This window comes from Dermochelys coriacea, chromosome 1 (assembly GCF_009764565.3).
Source record: "Dermochelys coriacea isolate rDerCor1 chromosome 1, rDerCor1.pri.v4, whole genome shotgun sequence".
NCBI classification, from domain to species: Eukaryota; Metazoa; Chordata; order Testudines; family Dermochelyidae; genus Dermochelys; species Dermochelys coriacea.
In genome coordinates this window covers 55,563,040-55,586,074 of record NC_050068.2, presented here as the reverse complement: position 1 = coordinate 55,586,074, position 23,035 = coordinate 55,563,040, and the positions used below count along the sequence as shown (strand labels likewise).

General features: G+C 44.7%; 1 protein-coding gene across 6 annotated transcripts in view; it reads left to right on the top strand.

The window, feature by feature from the left end:
* Positions 1-21,939, top strand: part of WDFY2 (WD repeat and FYVE domain containing 2) — a 125,502-nt gene extending 103,563 nt beyond the window's left edge. For 3 of the 6 annotated variants that reach the window (XM_043504475.1, XM_043504473.1, XM_043504476.1), the window contains 4 exons: positions 4,496-4,597; positions 6,282-6,412; positions 8,679-8,787; positions 16,341-17,279. In XM_043504475.1, the coding sequence (XP_043360410.1) occupies positions 4,496-4,597; positions 6,282-6,412; positions 8,679-8,787; positions 16,341-16,424 (426 nt within the window). In that variant the 3' untranslated portion in view covers positions 16,425-17,279. Of the gene's footprint in view, positions 1-4,495; positions 4,598-6,281; positions 6,413-8,678; positions 8,788-16,172 lie in introns of all 6 variants that reach the window. The other 3 variants (XM_038386804.2, XM_043504474.1, XM_038386805.2) reach the window with 3 other exon arrangements.
* Positions 21,940-23,035: the final 1,096 nt, after the last annotated feature.

Sequence of the window (23,035 nt, the reverse complement as noted above, 5' to 3'; positions counted from 1 at the left end):
TTTCAGTCAGTTACACTTGTGCAAAGCTTAGTGGTAGTGGGATTACAGCAAAGGCCTAATTTAATGTTTTAGCAATGATGGAGGTGGGGGAGGAAACCCTAGTGAATCAAATCTCAGGGCTGTCAGTTTACAAGTAAAAGGATGGATGTTTGATTTTTAAACAGCTCGTTCTGGAAACTCAAATTGCCATTTGAGTTGGGTTTTTTTTCCCTACCTTAGCCAAAAATCACTAAATTAGGCCCTGCGTTACAAATGTGTAATCCCACTACTGCTCATAGTTTTGGACAGGAGTAACTGATTGGCAATTAATAAACAATTACTTTGCTGCGTAAGAGAATAGAATCCTCCTTGCACATTCATAACGTATTGGCTTTCTGTGGCTAATGACATAAAAAGTAGTAAAAACCTACTCTGTGCTTTATGTAGGCTTGAGAGTAGTCTCAGTTCTGTAGTCTCTGTAGTTGTAACAGTGCTGATCCTTAGGTGTAGACAAGGACATGCAGGGTTTGCACTCATTGAGCTCATGTTTTGCACTTCCTTGTAACTGGGGTAAACCCCGAATAAATCAATCTTTGCAAACTTCAGTTTGTCCTTGTCTATCATATGGGGTGTAACTACACTTTAACTGCTGAATTGGCCCATTTCTGGAGTGTAGACAAAGCCTTAGTCACTAAAGTAAGGTCATCTTGATCTTCAACTATTCGCAGTAGATATGTCCAATGTCCTGCGATGGGATGTTAGATGGGGTGGGATCTAAGTTACTACAAAGAATTCTTTCCTGGGTGTCTGGCTGATGAGTCTTGCCCACATGCTCAGGGTTTAGCTGATCGCCATATTTGGGATCGAGAAGGAATTTTCCTCCAGGGCAGATTGGCAGAGGCCCTGGGGTTTTTTCCCCTTCCTCTGCAGCTGGGGCACGGGTCACTTGCTGGAGAATTCTCTGCACCTTGAAGTCTTTAAACCACAATTTGAGGACTTCAGTAGCTCAGACATAGGTTAGGGGTTTGTTACAGAAGTGGATGGGTGAGATTCTGTGTCCTGCATTGTGCAGGAGGTCAGACTAGACGATCATAATGGTCCCTTCTGACCTTAAAGTCTATGATTCTATATGACTGAATGCCTGCAATGGGCAGTTCTGAGTTGCATGATGGCATTTCTGGTCATTCTGTAGTATGGAACTACACTTGAAAGGGACACAACCCACATTAAAAACCTCACTTCTGTGGGATTTTTTTTCACTACTCTTGTTACTAATGACACCTGAGATTGCTGTACTACTGTCAGCTATAACTTTTGCACCCACTGCCTGTCTGACTATTACTTGTTAATCTACCATATGTGGAATATACAGAGGGACCATCACTTGAAGAAGAAAGAGGTTACCTACCTATAACTGGAAGTTCTTCATGTGTGGTCCCTATCTGTATTTGCTACCTATCCTCTGTTTCCTCTGTAGCAGATTGATTGATTGAACTGTGGTAAGAATGGAAAACTGGAGAAATGTCAGCCTGCACCACCTTTTGTGCCTGTGGCTCAGAGCATGAGGAGGCCAATGGACACTGCTTGCAAAAAAAAAAATTACTCGGGTGCATGGTGCACATGCATATCCCATGTGTGGAATGCAGATAGGGACCACACATCTCAAAGAGCCTCCAGTTCCATGTAACTAACTGCCCTTTCCCTTTTGGTGTAACTTTAACATCCAGAAATAATATGTTACTTAATGTTTTACAAGGCAACCACAAAGGTTTAAAATTGAAAAGCGCTTTGTTATAAAACAAACTGCTTTATTGTTAGAGAGTTGGTTGAAAAGTGGGTAAGAAATATAATTAGCTAAATGAGTGTTTAGCATCAGGTGTTAATAGATATGTCTATATTGGCTCGTTTTTGTTGTCAGGAGGGAGTATATATATATTGCTACATTGACTCCAAAGCACTAATCCTTAAGATTTTAGTATAAAATATTTTGCCTTGGGCTCATTTCTGAAGTGCTTTTTTTCTTGAAATTTTCTGGCTGTTGCTTTGGTGGCATTTTTCACTGATTAGATTTTCCACTTGATGTGTGTGTAGTATTCACTTTGATATTACCACTTTACCATGTCTCTGGAATTGCACAAGGGAGGAATTAAGCCATTTCATATTTTAATCCTTATAAATTATTTTATCTTTCAGTCTTAAAAGGCCATAAGAAAGGAACATTTGAAAGAGGATAGAAGTTGTATCCATTTTACTTCTGAGCAGTTACTGTCACAAGCAATATCTACCTTTTTCAAATGTTGTGCTTCAGTGCGTAGGAGAGGAAAACCTTATTGTCTCAGAACACACATCTAATTAAAGACTTGGTTACTTTTAGAAAAGTAGACAGTGGGACTTACCCCTAAAGCACCTGCACTTTTGAAATAACCTAACAAAACAAGCTGCAGTTCAGTTTCTTTAGGACTTGTTCCATCGTAGGGGGCTGGAGTGAAAGCTTGAGTTTAAGGATTTCATCAGCCTTACCTTGCTTTTTCCTTTTGCGAAACTCCATCATAATCTAACCTTATTTAACCACAGTATTGTGCATTTCATTCCTTAATGTTTCATACCCAAGCAGCTAGTGCATCTTCTGAAGCCATTCCAGTTAGTTGGGTTTGTACTTAATGAGGCAGTCTTTTAAACAATCCTCTTCTACACCTAATAGTCAGGAATGGGTGTGAAGTGTTTTTATATTAGAGCAACCTTGCAAAAGGTGAGGGTGAGGGTGGATGAGAGAATGCAGCAGGCAGCAGCAACTTCAAGGAGGGGCCCTACTGATGGGGAGGCAGGAGAAAGACAAAGGATAGAGAGAGGGAAACATGAGGGGGGAAGCTGCACATTGGAGAGGAGTGCCCCTGCTTCCCAAAGACAAACCAGTGGCAAGGAGGTGGGAGCGCTCCTGAAGAGCTCAGGCCCCTGCTAATACAGCTGCTATCACTTAGTTGTTTCCCTGTTGTCTGCTGCCAGCAGGGGGCATGATAGCAAAACAGGGTCCGGGGAAGCATTAGTTTACCAGACTTCCCCTCGCAGTAGAGAATTGAGTCCTCATCATCACTCCTCACGCTGGGACTTGGGTAAGGGTGACAGGCTATTGAGGATAGTCTTTACTGAGGTTTCTCCTGGGGGAATTCTGCACCAAAAAATTAAAAATTCTGCCAATTATATTTGTCAAAATAACACTACATAATCATGCCGGTTACAATTATTTTTGTAATTTTTTCAGAATACCTGTCAGCAACTCTGTAACAATACAGACATGCACAAAAATCCCCCAGGAACAGAGTTAAAGAAAGCCCTATGACAACGCAGTTCTTGTTTCTCTACCCCCTCCCTCACAGAGCCCAGGCGGGGGGGCCCTTCGGCCCAGACACTCTTACCCCCTTTTCCTTCCCCCCACCCCCGGCCCAGACAATCACACCCCCTACCCTCCTAGAGCCCAGGGATCCAGAGGGAGAAACAGCCTGATGCTGGGTCCCGGGCTTGCACTGAGTTTCCTGCACACTGTCTTCTTCCTTCAGGGCATGCTGGGAATGGCACCTGGGGGGAACCTTCCAGTTCCCTCCCACTCCCCCTGGCCTTGTCTTCTGCTTGTGAGCTGAACTCTGCCAGGTCATCGCCCCTAGTGGTGGCCAACATCTCTGCAGCCCATTTCTGTGGTGGGGAAAGTGTTCTGCGCACACAACGTTAATCTCGGCAAAATTCTGCCTTGCGCAGTGACGCAGAATTCCCCCAGGAATAATTCTTACCCACTTCATTCACAGCATGATGAGCATAGCATTCGATCAAACTGCATTAGAAAATACAAGATTTTACTAAAAATAAATGTTAGCTTTAGTATATAAATGCAAAAGCAGGATAGAGCCAACTTCCTTTTTGTTCAGGCTTGTTCAGGATCTGCCTGCCACCCCCACACATGTGACTTGAAACACAACAGTCTGACGGCAGGAGGTTCAGAAAAGCCAATTACAATTAAAAAGATTGAGCAACATTTTCAAACATTGAATGTTTAGGCACCTAAAAATGAATGACCTGGTTCTAAGTAGTGCTGACCACCCACAAGTGGGTCCAGGGAGAGTTTCAGGAACCCTGGTCTGAGTCTCAGGAGTGTCAAGTACCTGCAACTCTCAGAGGAGCTAGTTTGGAGTACTCAGGATCACACCATTCATTTCAGGCATCTGATTTTAAGCATCCATGTTTCTGTCAAATGTTGGCCTTTCTTTCAGAATAGAATCCTCCTTTATGATGAGAAACGTTCTTCCTGTGTGAACTTTCAGAACACAGCAAAATACATCTTGGGGCACGCTTTGATTTTTTTTTTTTTTTTTTCCAATGCACCTTCGGCTGAAAAAGTGTTTTTCTAGACAGGTTCAGCAAAACACTGTTTTAATTATTGCAATAGAAGCCACATGGCTTGTTCTGCTATTTAATTCCTACCTGAAGCTTTTCTGCCTATTTATCATAACCCTTTTGTGTGTTACAGACACCAGAATGGTTGGACAGTGACTCCTGTCAAAAGTGTGACCAGCCTTTCTTCTGGAATTTTAAACAGATGTGGGACAGTAAGAAAATAGGCCTTAGACAGGTTTGTTCTGTTTTGTATTGATGGAATAATTTAAGAGAACAGTATATCTGATAGTTCAATGAAGTATTTTAACACTTTTCACATATATAGAAACTTGTTTAACTTTTCTGTTGGCTGCTTGGAGATTAAAGGCATTTAGCAACCCTCATGCCAAGAGAGGGGGGAATGGGCAGGCAAAGGCCTGGTGATGGGTGAATATCTTGGCCCTCACAAACAGAAGCACTTTTTGCAATCCATTTCTATAGAAAATGCATACTGTACATTGGCTTGGGTAAATTTTGAGTTGCATGTGGGTTTAGCCACATTAATCTCATTTAATATCAACAAGAATATTCTGTACAAACAAACGTGGCCCAAATCTCACTTCTGAAGATTCTAATGGAACCAGTATAATAGTCTACTAAAAAGGTCATTGCTTTCCATTCCAAGGCAAATGTCCATAATTGCTATTCCAACTGCCCAGAGTTATTAGCAAAACTGGTCTCCAGTTTGCAGTGTGAGAAAAATGGACAGTGTTAGGTAGCAATTGTCACATTGCCAAAGGCGTTTCCAGGCCTGTTTTATTAGGAAGGATTGTAAAAAGCTGAGGAGAATCCGCGCACTTGACTTTACATGGGCAATGTCAGGCATTCAGTTTAACACTGAGATGTAATCTGGCTCTCCAACAGTAACCAATGCAGCGTTCCAGTATTACAAAGCCAGCAGAGAGGGGAAACTCGCTGTCCCCTGTAATCCTAATATATGATCCCAGAGCCCAGCTCACTGTGTGAGATCCTACTCTGATTCATTTTGCTTGAAGTATTGCTGCTCCTTTTGTTGAGACTGAAAAAGTGGCAAAAGGGACCACATTGAGCTGCCTGTCAGGAATGTATATTTGCATGTGTGTTCGTATCTGAGATCATATTTGAAGAAGCAGAAGGATTCGCTCAGTGTCCTGAAAGTAATTGTATAATACTGATAAAAAGATAGTGTCTCCTAATGATACACAGGCAATTCTCGTAACACTGATGTGCCTTGCATGCATTGATTTGCCCACACACTAATGAGAATACTCTTTTCCCCCTGCACCCCACATACAAAAGGGAATAACCAGTCAGAGGCTTTTTGCCTGGTCAGAACACCAGGCTGAGAAATGGTTCCAAAGATATTTACTCTAGCTAGTGATACGGACTAAAGTAAGTAAAATAGCTGTGATCTAAATTCACCACATAATAATATAACTAGCTTTTTTGTGGCTCTTTTCATCCACCACTCTCAAAGTGCTCTATAAAGGTCAATATCCCTGTGCCTCACTTCCCCGTCTGTGAAATGGGTATAGAGGAAGCGATTTGGCCAAGGTCACCCAGGAAGCCGGAGGCAGAGCCAGGACCAGAATCCAGCTCTCTAGTCCCATTTCAGTGCTCTGTCAACTAGGCCACACTGCCCCCATTTGGCCATCCATAGTTGGCTTACCCCAGATGCTTAGCTGATGTAGTTGTTAGTGAAAGGTAATGAAATGCAAAATTGAGACTAGTTTTTTCCTACTATTCAGCTTTTTCTCCTTCTGTCCCGAATGGGGGTTTAGAGAATTTGCTTTGGCCCCAGGTGAGTTCTGCTGAGGCGAATGGGTGAAGTTAAGAGGAGATCACTGCTGTGCTTTGCTTTGTCCATTCTAACCAATCCTTTTTTGGCTTGCCTCTTTCAGCATCACTGCCGGAAGTGTGGGAAAGCAGTGTGTGGCAAATGCAGCTCTAAGCGCTCCTCCATACCTCTGATGGGATTTGAGTTTGAAGTGAGAGTCTGCGATACCTGTCATGAATCGATAACGGATGAGGAGTAAGTCTAAACGATGAGCCCACTTGCCTCAGAGGAGGCTTAATGAGTTACAGAACTCCTCAAGCTGTACTCCTCTGTACTGCACTCTGCTCAGAGTCAACCAGATGGGAGTGTCACAGAGCTGTGTAAAGTGCTTCCTTCTTTAACAGATCAGGCCATCAGCCTCCATAGCTATGTGTAGAGCTGGAAATTAGTATCCTCCTTTATATGACTGTAGTGTTCTTGTGCCTCATTTGGTGTGTTCAGTTCTGCATACCTCATTACTAATAAGAGAGACAGTTTGGAGGGAGTTCAGGAAAGAGCAACAAAAATGTTCTGGCGGTCAGAGGAATTCATTTAATTAGCTCCTAATTTCTCTTTCTTGTGTGTAACTTGGTGCAGTGTCCTGCTGTTTGGAATACCAGGACTTGTGGTACACTTCTGTCGTATATCTGGGGATGTTCCCAGAAATGGAGTGTCGGGAGATGGGGATTTTTATGCAAAATAAAGGGTTAATTTTACCTGAAGCTAAAACTGTGGCTTCTACCAAGACTGCAGTACATAGTTGGACACAGATAGCAAAAATTGGAATATGAAGAATCATTTCTAAAGAGGTGGTGCAAAGTAGAAGAGTCCTCCAGCAGTGGATTTTAAACAGCCCTTGTTTCTTCCTGTTTCTTTCCTGATATGCCCTTCCTGAATATGAAAGGGGAGCTGTTTTCACATTTTGCCTTACCACAAATCCCCCTGTGGAGAAAGAGACTGTGAACTACATCTCCCAGCCTGCCTTGCCAAAGACATACCTACAAAGTTGGCCACCATGATGGACTGCATTTCCCAGCCTAACATGTCATTGAGAGGTTTCCAGAGATGGTCATCTTGCAATACTGGGCCGTCTCTTGGGGGATGAAGCCCACCCTGTTTCAGAGATTCCAGCCTGGGACATTAAAATCAGGGACAGCAGGATGAGCTTCTGTCATAGCACCATACTGCTTCACTAAGGCCCACTCACTTTCCCTTCAGTCAGTACCTGTCCCATTTGGCTGAGTGACAGCTAAGTGGCTGTGGGAAAGACAACAGTCTACAAACACACCAAAGGAAAAGGCTAATTAGAATGCTGATTATTTTTTTTTAAAAAATTAGCATTTACCTGGTATACCACATAACTGTATTAATTGTAGGAAACTGACTTTTTAATGGTGTCTGTTGTGTTTAGTGTGGTAAAACAGGGTATAACTAGGTGCAGTGGGATGAAATTAAAGGAAACATCTTTAGGCTAACTAAAAAGAAAAACTTCCTGAAAATGGAATCCATTAGGCTATAGAATAGACTTTTTAAGTAAGTGCTACAAACCCTATTGTTTGGGACATTTAAAACTAGGCTGAACGAAACACCAGAAAATGTGCTATAGGGAACCATCTTGCCTGGACAGTGGAGATGGACTGAATGATCTCATAAGGTGTCTTCTAGTTCTATCTCCTGTGGCTTCCTAAAACTCAGACACCCCTGGGGAGATGCACAGTGCAGTGCAATATTGGTCCAGGAAAGATCAGAAGTGCTCTGTTAAGAGGTATCTTCATTGTCCACACAAAAGCAGGTACACTTAGGTTTTCAATATCTCATCTGAAAGATTCCTGCACAGTAACTGCCTGGGAAATTTGATCTTTGTATCTCTGAAGGAAAACCTGTGGTTCCAGGGAACTACAGGTCATCCTTCATATGGTATATCTATACTGCATGGTCCTTATGGTGGCATGCAGAGTACATACACTGCACACATCCCTAGCAAGCTATAAAAAGCAATGTAGATGGGGAGGCACTGCTTAGATGAATAAAGACCCCTGAACTCTGTGGATATGTGCCCTCCACAGCTCTGTACACTCCCAAGCAGTGCCTGCCCCCTCTACACCACTAAAACCAGCAGTGTAGCATCGCGCTGCTTCCCTATCGAATGGAAGACTCAGGCAGCAAGGAAAGGCTCCAGTCACCGCAGCAGCAGCTCTGCCAGAGCATTTCACTGACACATGTAGCTTCACACCGCAGCATGGGAGCAGCCCACCTTTCACTGCAGCATGTAGCTACATGCCGCCACTAGTGGTGTACCGTGTAGATATAGCCATAGAGAGACCATGAAGCCATCTCCTCTCGCTCAATAATTAACTGGAGTCACTGAAGAAAATCAGTTCCTTACATTAGTGTTCAAATTCTCATTTCTTCCTTTGTGAATAGTTCAGGGCAATACTGTAGACGCTGTCTCCTTGACTCTTGATCTTTGATCTTTCTTTAGACGTGCACCCACAGCCACTTTCCATGACAGTAAGCACAACATTGTCCATGTACACTTTGACGCAACCAGGGGATGGTTATTGACTTCCGGGACAGACAAGATTATTAAGGTAGGACTAAGGAGACTGCTTTAGTTCATTTTCTGTCTTTTTCCATGTCCCTTCTTCCTCCCACATGATTTTAGGTCTGTCTCCCTTTCCTGCCAATAACAGACTCATAGTCTAGGGAATCTCTAGGCTTTCATCATACACTGCTGTTTCTCACCAGGTATTTTTCACAGCCATTCAGAGATTGTTTCTGCCCAGTATGGATCATCAATGTCCTTCCATTGGGAGTTGCGTCTTCCTTTCACAAGCAGGTGCCCTCTACAATGGCATTGTTCAATCAAGGAGTTGGTACAAAAATTCTCTTGAATTTCACCCTGTCGATCAGAAAGTTGTGTTGATGCAACACGTTCTCCTCTCTCAAGTGTCTGGCCTTGTCTTGCTGCCAGCATCGCAGAGGATGAGAAGATTGTTTCAGATTAAACTGGTCATTCTGTGTGTGGTATCCACTAGGCTGACTGGGACACTGTTTTTTAACTGACTAATTTTACACATAAGTCAGTAAGTTCCTTTGTGCCTTTCCATCTGAGTAAGGACAATATTATTTCAAACATATGCTATCTATTGTAGTATTAGTACTAACAAGGGAGTTGATAAGAAAATAATGTGCAAGACTAATTTGAAATGCCAGTTTCTTCTCCGAGTGCTTGTTCATGTTCATTCCATGTTAGGTGTGTGTGGTCGTCACATGCACTGGTGCCGGAAGTTTTTCCCCTCAGTGGTATCTGTAGGGGACCATCTCTGGCACCCCCTGGAGTGGCACGTGTTTGCCACAGTATAAGGGGCGCCACTGGCTCCCCTCACCTTCAGTTCCTTTTTACCACCAGTGACTGTGCTGGAACGTTCCTTTGCTTCAGAAAACCTTTTCTTCTGTAGAACTGTTCATTGCAAACCTTTCTATTGTACATACTTCTTATGGAGTCAGCACTGACACCAACACTGGAGCAGCTGAGATCGGACTCTGTACCCAGCACCCTGGTGTCGGTACGGAGCACCCTGTGGGTACTATTGTCAGATGGCAATCCAGCTCCCTGGCACCGCCCAGTAAAAAGAGGAAGACCAGGAGAGGTCGGTCGCCTGCTCGCAAGGACAAGGAGAGGGCAGGAGGCGAACCTAGACCCATGAAGGGCGGCTCATCACCTCTAAGTGGGAGTCAGGCCCCAGCTTCAGTTGTGCGGATTAGCCTATCCCTGGATGCGCCGGCCACTCTGGACAGTGGCATGGGAGTCCAGCACCTGGCAATGCCGTCCACCCCAGAGGCCCTGCAGGTGGCACAGGATATCTTGTCCCTGCCGGTGCTGCCCACAAAGATGATGACGGCTCCCAAATCAAGGGGTAAGCTTGTCTTTGGGCCACCATCTCAATTCCCGTCAATGTGACACCACTCATCACCTCAGGGAGTGTCCCACCAGTGCTCGCCCGCACAGAGCCACCACACCTTGGATGTAGGGCTACCTACCTATTGAAGCCCTTTGCGCCAGTCTCTGGACTTCAGCCATCGCTCTGCGGGCTGTATATGTCATACCTCTGGCAACTGACGCTGACCTACTGAGGTATGTTCATCCCTGGTACCAGGAGCATCGCTCGCCTTCGGATTGACGCCACTCCAGGGGAAGCCTCCATTGGGACTCTCGGTAATGGTCACTGGCCTATAGTCAGAGGTCACCATACCAGCATCAGCTCTCATCATCATGGCGTCAGTCACATTCTTGCTCCCACTCTGTGGACTGGCACCAGTCGGGAAGCATTCAGCATGGATCGCCGGGGTACCATTGTGGATCCGCCGAATGCAGACGCCGGTCACGGGGATCTCAACGCAGTGCATTGTCAACCATGTACAAATCCCACTCGGAGCGTGGCAGTGTATGCAGCCAGGACTGAGAGGCCTGGTTGGCATTGTTGTGGTTCCAGTCTCCAGAACATGGCCGTCCATCCCTGGGCTCGGAGTTGGACTAAGAACCTCTGCAGGCAGGGCAAGGTCCTCCATTGGCACTGCCAGCACTATCGTTGCCCCGGGGTCAATGGCCTATGCCATGGCACCGTTGGAACCTGTTAGGGTTCACACAGCCACCACAAGGGCATAAGTCAGTGTCGGGAGTCTCCAACACCCTCTGCCACAGTCTCCTGCCCACCTGAGACGGAGGCCCCCGGGCATGGGACCTTCCCAGGTGCAACAGACAGAAGAAGACCATGCCGAGCAGGGCACAGAGGCAGTGACTCCTGCTGTATCTGCATTCTCTTCCTCATCCCCGATGAGGCCATCATGGGACCCCCACCTATTGTCCCCCCGGATGACACCAAAGCTTATCAGGAGCTTTTGAGGAGAGTAGCCTCGAACATGGGGCTAGAGACAGAGGAGCTAGAGGAGCCCTCGGACACCCTATGCAGCTTCCTCAGCTCAGAAGCTTCAGCTAGAGTCACCCTGCCAGTACATGAAGGGGAGGCAAAAATTACCAAGGCCCTCTGGCAGACCCCCTCATCGCTACCCCCCCTATTTCCAAACATGAGGAGTGCAAGTACTATGTGCCTGCAAGAGGGCATGAATATCTTTATACCCACCCTTCCCCAAACTCGTTAGTAGTGTCTGCAGTCAACGAGCAGGAGAATCTGGAACAACTGCAGACTACTCACAAAAATAAAGAGGTGAAGAAAATGGACCTTTTTTAGAGAGAGGTTTATTTGTCGTCAAGTCTTCAGCTGAGGGTGGTGAATCATCAGGCCCTATTGGGCTGCTATAATTTCAATATTTGGCAATTGATGGCCAAATTTGCCTATTCCCTCCTGGAGAACCACAGAGAAGAGTCCCAGGCCATCCTGGAAGAGGGGCAGGAAGTGTCAAGGGCGGCATTGCAGGCAGCCTCGGATGCAGCTGATTCTGCAGCGTGGATCATGGCTTCAGCCATAACGATGAGGAGGGCGGCGTGGCTGCCATCCTCGGGCTTGTCGGTGGAGGTCCAACAGTCCATCCAGGACCTCCCCTTTGATGGTCAAGCTCTGTTTGGGGAGAAAACAGACGATAAGCTAAACAGGCTGAAGGACTTGGCTTACCCAGGTGTCGGGGTATCCTGATCTACCCGTACCTCAACAATTGGCTGGTCAAGTGTCACTCCAGATCCCAGGTCCAGGACACTGTCGTGATACTGCTGAATGTGTGCAGGAGACTGGGCCTGTTGATGATAAACAAGGAAAAAATCAACATTAGTCCCTGTACAAAGAATAGAGTTTATCGGGGCAGTCCTCAACTCCACCAGGGCAAAAGCATTTCTGCCAGACGACAGGTTCCAGACGATGAGGGACCTCATCGCCGGAGTCTCTGCGTTCCCTCTCATGACTGCCAGGGTCTGCCTATGACTGCTAGGCCACATGGCGATGTGCCCGTATGTCATCCGCCATGCGATGCTCCGGATGCGACCCCTCCAGCAATGGCTGGCTATGGTCTATGCCCTGTCCAGGGATCATCTGGATAAGGTTACCACCATCCCACCGGAGGTACTCACCACGTTGCAGTGGTGGACTAACCCCAGAATGGTCCTCAATGGATCCTGTTCAACAGCCCACATCCTTCGGTGTCGCTGATATCGGATGCCTCGGACCTCAGCTGGGGAGCACACCTCGGTGCAATGTGGACACAAGGTATATGGTCCACAGAGGCGATGATGTTGCATATAAATGCCAAAGAACTCAGGGCGGTTCACCTAGCCTGCGGGGTTTTTCTCCCGCAGTTAACTGGCCAAATGGTTCAAGTGCTGATGGAAAATATGACCTTGATGTTTTCATATGACCTGAAGCAAATACTTACTAGCAACTACACATCACACAACAAAAACACCAACCCAGGAACCAAACCCTGCTACAAACCCTGGTGCCAACTCTGTCCACATATCTATTCAAGGGACACCATCATAGGAGCTAACCACATCAGCCACACCATCAAGGGCTCGTTCACCTGCACATCTACCAATGTGATATATGCCATCATGTGCCAGCAATGCCCCTCTGCCATGTACATTGGCCAAACTGGACAGTCTCTACGCAAAAGAATAAATGGATACAAATCTGACATCAGGAATCATAACATTCAAAAACCAGTAGGAGAACACTTCAGTCTCTCTGGTCACTCAATAACAGACCTAAAAGTGGCAATTCTTCAACAAAAAAACTTCAAAAACAGACTCCAACGTGAAGCTGTGGAACTGGAATTAATTTGTAAACTGGATACCATCAGATTAGGCCTGACTAGAGACGGAGTGGTTAGGTCATTACAAAACCTAAACTTAACTTCCCCAATACTAATTTCTCCCTAGTGTTACTCACACCTTCTTGTCAACTGTCTGTAATGGGCCACTCTCTTACCAGTTCAAAAGTTATTTTTCCTCCCTTGATATTCTGCTGTTAATTGATTTATCTCATTAGACTGACCTCACACTTGGTAAAGCAACCCCTCATGTATTTATATCTGCTCCTGTATTTTCACTCCATGCCTCCGATGAAGTGGGTTCTAGCCCACGAAAGCTTATGCCCATATGAATATGTTAGTCTCTAAGGTGCCAAAAGGACTCCTTGTTGTTTTTGCTGATACAGACTAACACGGCTACCACTCTGAAACCCTGTTAAGAGGCACTCCACCTATGGCATTTCTGCATCCCACATGCAATCCACCTAGAGGCCTATCACCTTCCCGGCGTCAGGAACACGCTGGCAGATCGCCTCAGCAGGTCTTTTTCTCACCACAAGGGGTCGCTCCAGTCAGAAGTGGTCCAGATGCTCTTCCAGAGGTGGGGAACTCCCCAAGTGGGACCTATTCACCACCAGACAGAACAGGAAATACCAGTTTTGCTCCCTTCAGGGCCTTGGCCTTGCTTTCCCAGGCACTTTTCTCCTATCCCGGTCGGGGGTCCTGATGTATGCATTCCTACCAATCCCACTTGTCAGCAGAGTCCTGTCAAAAATCAAGAGGGACAAGGCTCGAGTCATTATGATCGCACCAGCATGGCCACACCAGCATTAGTTTGGTACACTGTTGGATCTGGCAGTAGCTCCCCCCCCCCCCACACACACACACCCGGGGCGCCCTCCTGGACCTTCCTTTGCAAGACCATGGTCACCTCCTGCACCCCAATCTCTCCTTCCTCCACCTCACAGCGTGGATGCTGCATGGTTGAACCCAGAGAAGCGAGCCTGCTCCAGGGTGGTGCAGAAGGTCCTTTGGGGAAGTAGAAAACCCTCCACTAGAGTGACTTACCTGGTGGACAAGGTTCTCCCATTGGGCATCTGAGCATAGCGTCTCCCAGACGTGCTCTTCTCTGCAGTCAGTCTTGGAATACCTGCTCCTCCTGAAGAATCAGGGCCTGGCCCTCTCTTCTATCAAGGTTCATCTAGCTGCCATCTCGGCTTTTCATCTGCCGATCCAGGGTAGATCGGTTTTCTCTCATGAGATGTCCTCCAGGTTCCTGAAAGGCCTCGAAAGGTTTTTCCCTCTCGTTAGGGATCCTGTCCCACAATGGTACCTCAATCTTGTTCTCTCCAGACTCTCAGGTCTGCTATTTGAACCCTTGGGCTCTTGTTCCCTTTCTCACCTATCGTGAAAAGTCACTTTCCTTGTGGCAGTGATGTCGGCTTGACGAGTGTCTGAGATTAAAGCCCTAAGCTCGGAACCACCTTACATGGTCTTCTACAAAGACAAGGTGCAGTGGCAACCCTATCCGACCTTTCTGCCAAAGGTGATGTCTTCCTTCCATATCAGCCAGGACATCTTCCTCCCGGTGTTCTGTCCTAAGCTGCACAAGACCAATGTGGCGAGGTGGCTACACACCCTGGATATCCACCATGCCTTGGCGTTTTACCTGGAGTATACCAAGCCCTTTGCAGGTCGATGCAGTTCTTCATCCTGACAGTGGACAGGATGAAGGGCCTTTCGGTGTCCTCCAACTGGATTACCTCATTATGACGTTGATTAAAATATAATTATGCAAGCCATTATTTCTACCACTGTGTTATACTTGCAACGAATCTTATACAATGAATCTTATACTATAAATCACGGCCAGAAGGGATTAAACAGCTTGCAGGCTGGATGACCCAAAGCCGACCTTTAAAGTCATGCTAGAAAGTATGTGAACTTTGAAATGCAAATCTGTGAAGTAATACTAATTGTGTGTATCTTGGATGCTACCCATGTAAACAGGTCTGTCACTATAACTATAACATGAGCAAGCACTCGAAGAAGAAAAGATGGTTACCTTCTCCATAACTGGTGTTCTTCGAGATGTGTTGCTCACGTCCATTCCATGACTCGCCCTCCTTCCCCACTGTCGGAGTTTCCAGCAAGAAGGCACTGAGGGTGGGGGGAGCTGGCAGCGACCCTTATACCATGGCATACATGCGCCACTCCAGGGGGTGCCAGAGCCGGTCCCCTACGGATACAGAGGGAAAAACTTCTGGCACCAGTGCATGTGGCGAGCACACACAGCTAATGTGAGTTGCTCATGTCCATTACATCTCAAAGAACACCAGTTATGGAAAAGGTAACTGTCTTTTATCCTGGCTGGTCCTGATTCAGGTCATGGGCCATCCATGAGCAAGAAATTCATAAAACCAGTCACTTCACTGAGCTTCATACCTGGAGCTCTGATGTGGCAGAAATGGGGGAAATAAAACAGTACCTTCTTAAAAATAAATGAATGAATAAATAAATAAATTCCAAACAGCTGGAAGAATTGAAGGAATTGTTTTGTATCCTTCCTGTGCCTGAAAAACTGAAAATGTGTTAAGCGCTAATAAGCGGTGTACAGCCTCAATAGATTGCTAGGATGGAATGTTTGTTTTAAGCAAATATCTCAAATTTCATTTAAAAATACACTTTAAAGTTCTCATAGCACAAAAAATCATTGTACAAATTCAGTCTTCTATACACTACCCAATTGCCTTGGCTGTTTTTGTGTAATAATGATGGAAGATAGATTTTTGTCACCTGTGCAACTTAAAAATAATTCTTACACTGAGACCTGGGGTGCATCAGCACTAGTAAAACAGAGGTTAGCTATCTAGATGTAGCTTACCTTGACAAAAGGAAAGGATTAAAGCTCATAATCCTAGAATCATAGATTCTCAGGGGTGGAAAGGACTTAAGGAGGGCATCTAGTCCAACCCCTTGCTCGAAGCAGGACCAATCCCCAACTAAATCATCCCAGCCAGGGCATGCTAATCAGACATGTAAGCAAAGGTGCTGTGTTCTTGGTTTTATGTTTTGGCTTCTCGTAATGAAGGATCTGTTTTAAGTTAAAATGAGTTAAAACGAGGTTTTTAAACCTTTGGAGAAAATGCTTCTCTATAACAGAAGAGCACAATACTTTCCTCTAGGCGATGACATGCGTTCTTGTTGTTTTTAACAGTTGTGGGATATGACACCAGTAGTGTCTTGATGATACGCCAGTGGAACTTACAGGCAGTATTTACTGAAGAAACAGATTTCCTAACTCTAATCGTATTGCAGAAGATAAAATGCTGCATGTACATGGCTGATAAGGAAGGAGCTAACACATCTGTGATGATTTTTCAAGGCATCGGCTCGATCAAGATTGAACATTTGCACGAAGACTCTATTTCAACTTGTTCTCAAAATATCCGAGAAGGTATTTTTTTAACTAACGGTTTGTATGATCGGTTCAGTTATTTTGAGTTTATCTGTGTGCTGTGCAATTTAGTTTTTATATTTCATTATGTTGGTATACTTGTTGCTTTGTGTGAAAGGGTTTTTTGTTTTGTGTCTGGGCTTGTAAGAAAGTTTCCAATCACAACGTACTGTACAAAGCTATCAGAGCTCCCCAGAGAGAGTACCTATTTATTCGTGATGTTTTTGCTAACAGCCTCTTCGGTGGAGCAACTTTGAGCAGCACTTTTGCTTACTGCATCGTAAAGGATCTGTGGAACTATTGCAACTTTCTGAAAAGGGCTCTTCCATCTACTTGTTCTAGCAAATACCACTTTGCGATGGCATTTTATTGTTGCATAAGATGAAATTCAGTTCCTTCTGTCTCTTTCCTTGCCACACAGGTTGCAAAATCAAGGGGCTGGGTTGCTTAGCAACTAATCTTACAATAACTGAAATAGTTTTCCAGCCCAGAGCATTAACAAGGAGTGTCTAGACCAGTTTGAATTTGATGAGGCCGCACAGGCTGCTTCAAATTAAATTGGCAGCGGCTTGTAGAACTGTGGAATTGTATAAAAGGGCATCTAAACATGCTTGGTTGGGCCCAAACAAGCCTGTTTCTTCCTCACAAAGCATCATGTCAGTGTTTACGTCTGTCTCTTTTGCTGGAGAGAATTTAAACTTTCCCATTCCTGCTCCCCACCCAGTTATTTATATTTATTTTAAAATTGCTGATGGTTTTTATTAATCATGTATATAGTCCAGAAACTAATGTTGCTGACTCACACCTGTTCTCCTGCTGTCCAGTTTAGCAGTTTCTTTTTAAAAATAAAAATGATTAAAAAACCCACCCTGGCCCATATGACCTTTTTAAAGGGATATTGTTGAGGTCATAGGTGGGGAAAATTGTCCTCCTTCCACAGAGGTCCCATTTGGAAGGTCCTTGCTTTCTGGATTCCTGAATGTTTCGTTTATAAATAAATTATTATGGCCGTGCTTTGAAGAAACTAAAAGTGGAAAGACTGCAGCAGGACTGCCGGACCTTTCATATGGGGCCACTATTATACCCACCACTATTTTACCCACCAAAATGGAGGAGAACCAGAGACTCCAACATCCACAAGGTAGGCACTATGATCTGGGGACATGGATACATAACTGGTAATCAGCAAGTCAGTGGCACAACAAGGCCACATGGAAGACCTAGCAAGTGACTTACCCCTCTCTGTGCATCATTCCCCCACTGTAAACTGGAGTGTAATGATACACACTCACTCTTGTAAAGCATGTTGCAGGCTGCGGATGTCAAGTGCTGTAGTGCTAAGTGTGCTATTATAGCTCTGCAAACATCTACTCTTGCCCCTTGCCTGCAGTAGGTAACTTTTTTTTAAAATGGGTGAATAAAATATAATTAATTCTTCACCCATCATCAGTTGCCCTAGTAAAGGGTGAATAAGTAGGTGTGTGCGCACGCCACGACTTGTCCATCTTCCTGACAATTCTGTGTTTTGCATTATTTACTCTATATGTATAGGTTTGCCAATCCTCATATTCTCCTTTTTAAAATGACCCTACTCTCGCTTTATTGGACATGCTGCCAAGTATCTGCTTCTCTAAGCAGCCCATTTTAACGTATATTTTCAAACATGATAAAGACTTAGCTAAAAGAATCTTTTCTAATGTAAATATTAATTCTTTTGCAAGCCATCCTGCTTTCTCTCATGGTAACTGGCTGCTGATTTTATTCTCCCACTGGAAAACCTTTCAAAGGTGGGTCATTACACCCTGTTCCGTATTGTATGATGACTAAGGCTGCAATTTAGTCACAGATATTTTTAGTAAAAGTCATGGACAGGTCGTGGGCAGTAAAGAAAAATTCACGGACAGTGACTTGTCCATGACTTGTATTATATCCCAATGAAAACTTGGGCCGGGGTAATTTTGGGGGGTGGGGCCTCCATGGGTGCTGGGGGTGGGCACGAGCACACAGCCCAGGACCCCTGCTGGTTCTTGGTGGAGGGGAGAAGGTTGGCAGGCTCCCTACCCGGCTCCGTGTGGCTCCCCGGAAGCAGCCGATATGTCCCTGCAGCTTCTAGCGGGAGGGGAGGGAAGGCCAGAGGGTGCTCCGTGTGCTGCTCCCCCCCCCCCCACCCACGAGCACCAGCTCCGCAGCTCCTGCTGGCCAGGAACCTCAGCCAATGGGAGCTGCAGGGGTGGTGCCTGCAGGCAGGGGTAGTGTGCAGAGCCCCCTGGTTCCTCCACGTAGGAGCTGCAGGGACATGCCGGCTGCTTCTGGGGAGCTGGTAAGCATCATCCCACACTCCAGCCCTGAGCTCCCTCCACATCCAAACTATTGTTGTTGATGGGCAAAGTCACGGAGGTCACTGAAAGTCCTGGAATCCATGACCGACATGCAGCCTTAATGATGACTGAAATTTCTTCTGCTGAAAAAGCTATGCAAGATGACTCAGTGGTTTGCCAATGTCCAAATGCTTGTTGCTTAGCTGGGGTGAAACTGCTGGATTATGCTACTCCACAATACCTTGGAAGGGTCGGGCTACTTTTCTAAAAACAAGATCCACTTTGCTGCTGCTCTGAACAAATATGTAGCGGGATGGGTGAAACATCCGGAAATACTGGACAAAGCAACTCAGACCAGTATCTTTCGTAAAAATGTATACACTTAGCTTTTGTCTACACTACAGAATTAGTCAGTGTAAGGCAGCTTATGTCGGCCTAACTCTGTAAGTGTCTACGTTGGTGGGAGCTACTTTTTAATATCACTCGCCCACTACACCGACTTAATAACTCTACCTCCGAGAGAGGCGTAGTGCTTCAGTCAATGTAGTTAGGTCAGGGCAGTGTCAGTGTAGACATTGCATTACTTACATCGCCTGTTGCTGCCTTCCAGAAACCGTCCCACAATGTCCCGCACTGACAGTTCAGTCAGTGCAAGTGCTCCTGGTGAGGACGTGTACCACCGACACAAGGAGCGTAGTGTGAACATGCAAAAGCAATTTAATTACTGTGGTGACTGTACATTGACATCACTTAGGGCAACTTAATTTTGTAGTGTAGACATGCCCAAAGATAAACACTAAGAGGGCAGTTCAGCATCTGGTGTAAATTATAGTTCCATTGAAGTCTGAGGCACTAACAATTTACACCATCTGAGGATTTACCCCTGTGTCTTTCAGCCTCTCCCTCATAAGGGCTGTAAGTACAAATCCACCAAACAAAAAATTAAGCAGAGTTTTTACCCTCCAAAATGGAGGAGAACCAGAGACTCCAACATCCACAAACCCTATTTGGCTGTAAGAGGGTTTGACTGTACTGTGAAAACAGACTTCTCTGCAAATTGTAATTAAGTCCTCTTCTTGATCTTTACAACTTAAATGCTGTGGATGAGAGACTGAGAAATCCCATTCTGTGGGTTGGTTTGTTTTTTTTTTTGCTTCTCTTTGTGCCTAGAAAGACTTCTCATTGGGCAGTTCAGGGTTCAGTCTACTAACAAAAAGAATTGTCTTCACTGGAGGATGCATAAGAGCTAAAGGGGATCTGTTCTCCTCTTGTTATAATCACATAGCTCTCATGGGAGCTATGTCTTGTGTATGTGAAGGGGAAAATAGACCGGTCTCACTTGAACTGCAGCTCCTTTATCTCCCAAATTAAAAGTACAAGGATTCGACACTGGTAGAGTTAAGAAGAATGTCCAATCTCTGGGATAAGAGTTAGGCCTTGTCTACACTATGCAGGGAGATCGATCTAAATTACACAACTTCAGCTACATGAATAATGTAGCTGAAGTCTACATAGCTTAGATCTACTTACCGCGGGGGTCACACTATGCTATGTCAACGGAAGACTCTCTCCTGTCGACTCCCTTGTGCTTTATTCCGGTGGAGTACAGGAGTCGACGGGAGAGCCATCTGCAGTCAATTTAGTGGGTCTTCACTAGACGCACTAAATTGACCGCTGATTTATCAATCGCCGCATGTCGATTCCTCCCGTAAGTGTAGACAAGCCCTTAGTGTCAGTTTCTTTCAGCCCTTTGATCAGCATGGATTCCAAAATTCCTGTTGCCTACTCCATTCTTTCAGTTATAGCTGTGAGGAGAAACCCTCAGTGCAATTAATCTATACAATTGTCCTTTTTCTTTTTACTTGGAGGTGAGCAAAGGGCATCTTTCAACAAGGATGTTAAATTACATCCTAAGAAGTACAAGCAGAAATCCTCCATTTTCTTGGTTGATTACAGTTGATTACAGTTGCTGTTTGTTTTAGTTACAGGATTTTTCCACTGCATCAAAGGAATGCAGAAAACACTAGCCTTCCTCCACTCTTAAATTTAAATTTATCAGATTTTCATCGATCCTCTGTTACCTTTTTTCCCCTTCAGGGAATCTACCCAGTCTGTGTGGCTTAAAAACCAGTGATTACTGCAATGCTTACAGAAAATAAGCCGCACTATTATTGTACATTGCACTGACAATAAATGAGTGTGTTGGCAACTGACCAGAGGCAAGATATTAATATAGCTACTTGTGTTCCTGCTCAGTACTGATGACTAAAGAAAGATATTTCTGCGGTTTGGGGTTGGAGGAGAAGCTGAGAAGAGTGTTGTTTTTCTCTAAGGTAGGAACTAGAAATGAGATGAAATTAGGCAAAGGAAAATGGGTGCTGACTACTAGCAACAGTTTTCTTAGATAACAGCAGTCGTCTCCCGAGGATAGAAGAAACAAACTCATTGCATGGGTCATTTCAACTGGACAGAATGCTAACAAACAGTACTGCAGGGAAGAATTCTGCAGTAGTAACAAGAGACTCTTGTTACTCTCTTCTCTCTATTTTCTATGACCTGATGGTGATCCTGAAGCTTTGTTGACCTTGGTATCAAGCAAGAAAAAAAAATGGGGGTGGTCCTTAACACCACCTGGTATGATCCTTGAAGTGGTATCAAAGGGGATAACTCTTAAAGCTTAGCCCTGGCTGGGTTGTTTAAATATATACAGTATTGGGCAGAGGGTGGGGAGCATATTTCCTCAGTCTTGGGTTGGTTTGCTGAAGAGAAGGTGGGATGTCAGACATTTGAAACTGATTCTGTGTAGCCCCATCTAGTTGCAGAAAGAAACCATTGGTTTAAGCAAACTAAAGGAAATTATTGTAAGAGAAAATATTGTATGTTCTCATAAGCAGATTGCTTCATTTCATAAGACTTTTAAATGTAGGTGAAAAATATTGAAATGATTTTTCTTAGTCCAAAACATTAGGGCTGCTCTAACTATTATTTTAGAATGCTGTGCAAGAATGTCCTTCCTGTTTACAACAGAGCTTGGAAAAAAGGACCAGATTAATTATCAGCATTTAAATCTTTCTGTTTTGTAGTATGTAGGAACTAACTGTGCAATGAATGTGTACATATTCCACGTGAGTATCCTGATTCTTTACAGAAGACTGCGTTAAACAAATGTTGCATATTTTTTCAATAAAGTCTTTTTCATCTTTTCACTATATGCCGTGCATACACTCAGATATGTTTAAAACAAAAACCACAACCCTAACCATATTTCTAGGAAGACTGGAGTGCTGACTGCCCTGAGCTCTAACTTGAAGTGGTTTGGGCATAAGAGATAAGTATCACTTTATTATATGCAAGCTTGCTGATTTTGGATGAGCCAAAAGTCTGGCAAACCACTGTGTGAGAGCAGATATGTTACAGAATCACTTGTGTGCTGTGGGGCCAGATGGGAAAGATGGTGCCAGATTTTTCCTCATGATCTCACACATGAATGACAGTGGGAATCCTGCATGCATTTGTGGGAAAAACTTTGCCTTCAGCTTGGGACCAATAAAGACCCAAAATTGTAATCAAGATTCAAAGAGATTCTCCCTTAATTTTATGTGGCTACTTCAGTATCTTCAGTTTGATGGACTTTTTTTGTTTGTTTGTTTTACATTGTTACACTTTTTTTCCCCAGGCATCTTTGAATTTCTGCATTCTGTTTTTATGTTCAGTGAGACTGAAATCCTTTCCTGTTGGGGACAAACTCAGAGAACTATTGGCAAAATAATTCTCTCTTTCAGCACTGTTTTCTTTGAATGTTCTCGCACTGAATTAAAAGTGGAGTTGCATAATAGTCAACAGGATACAAAGCTGAACCCAGTTCTGCTGTTTTAGCCTTCTTTTTAATCACAGCATGACCAGAGGTCCCCGTCAGGATCGGGATCCTATGGTGAGTAAGGATGGTCCTGGTTGTTAGTGCTAGCCTGAAACTCTGGAGACTTGGAGTTCAATTCCCTGCTTTGCCAGAGACTTCCTGTGTGACCTTGTGCAACTCACACAGTCCCTCTGTGCCGAAGTTCTCCATCTGTACAGTGGGGGCGATAGCATTTCCTTACCTCACTGGGATGGGATGGAGAGAATACATTAGACTGAGACACTCCAATACTACAGTAATGGGAGCCATATAACTAATATTTTGTGAACAGTCAGGACTTCCTTGAGCAGATCTAAAATGCCCCTTGCCATTTCTCTAAGAAGATGAATAGCACTTGTGTGTCCTTCTACCAAAAAGTTGTCACTGGTAATTACTTGGGATTGTGGTTC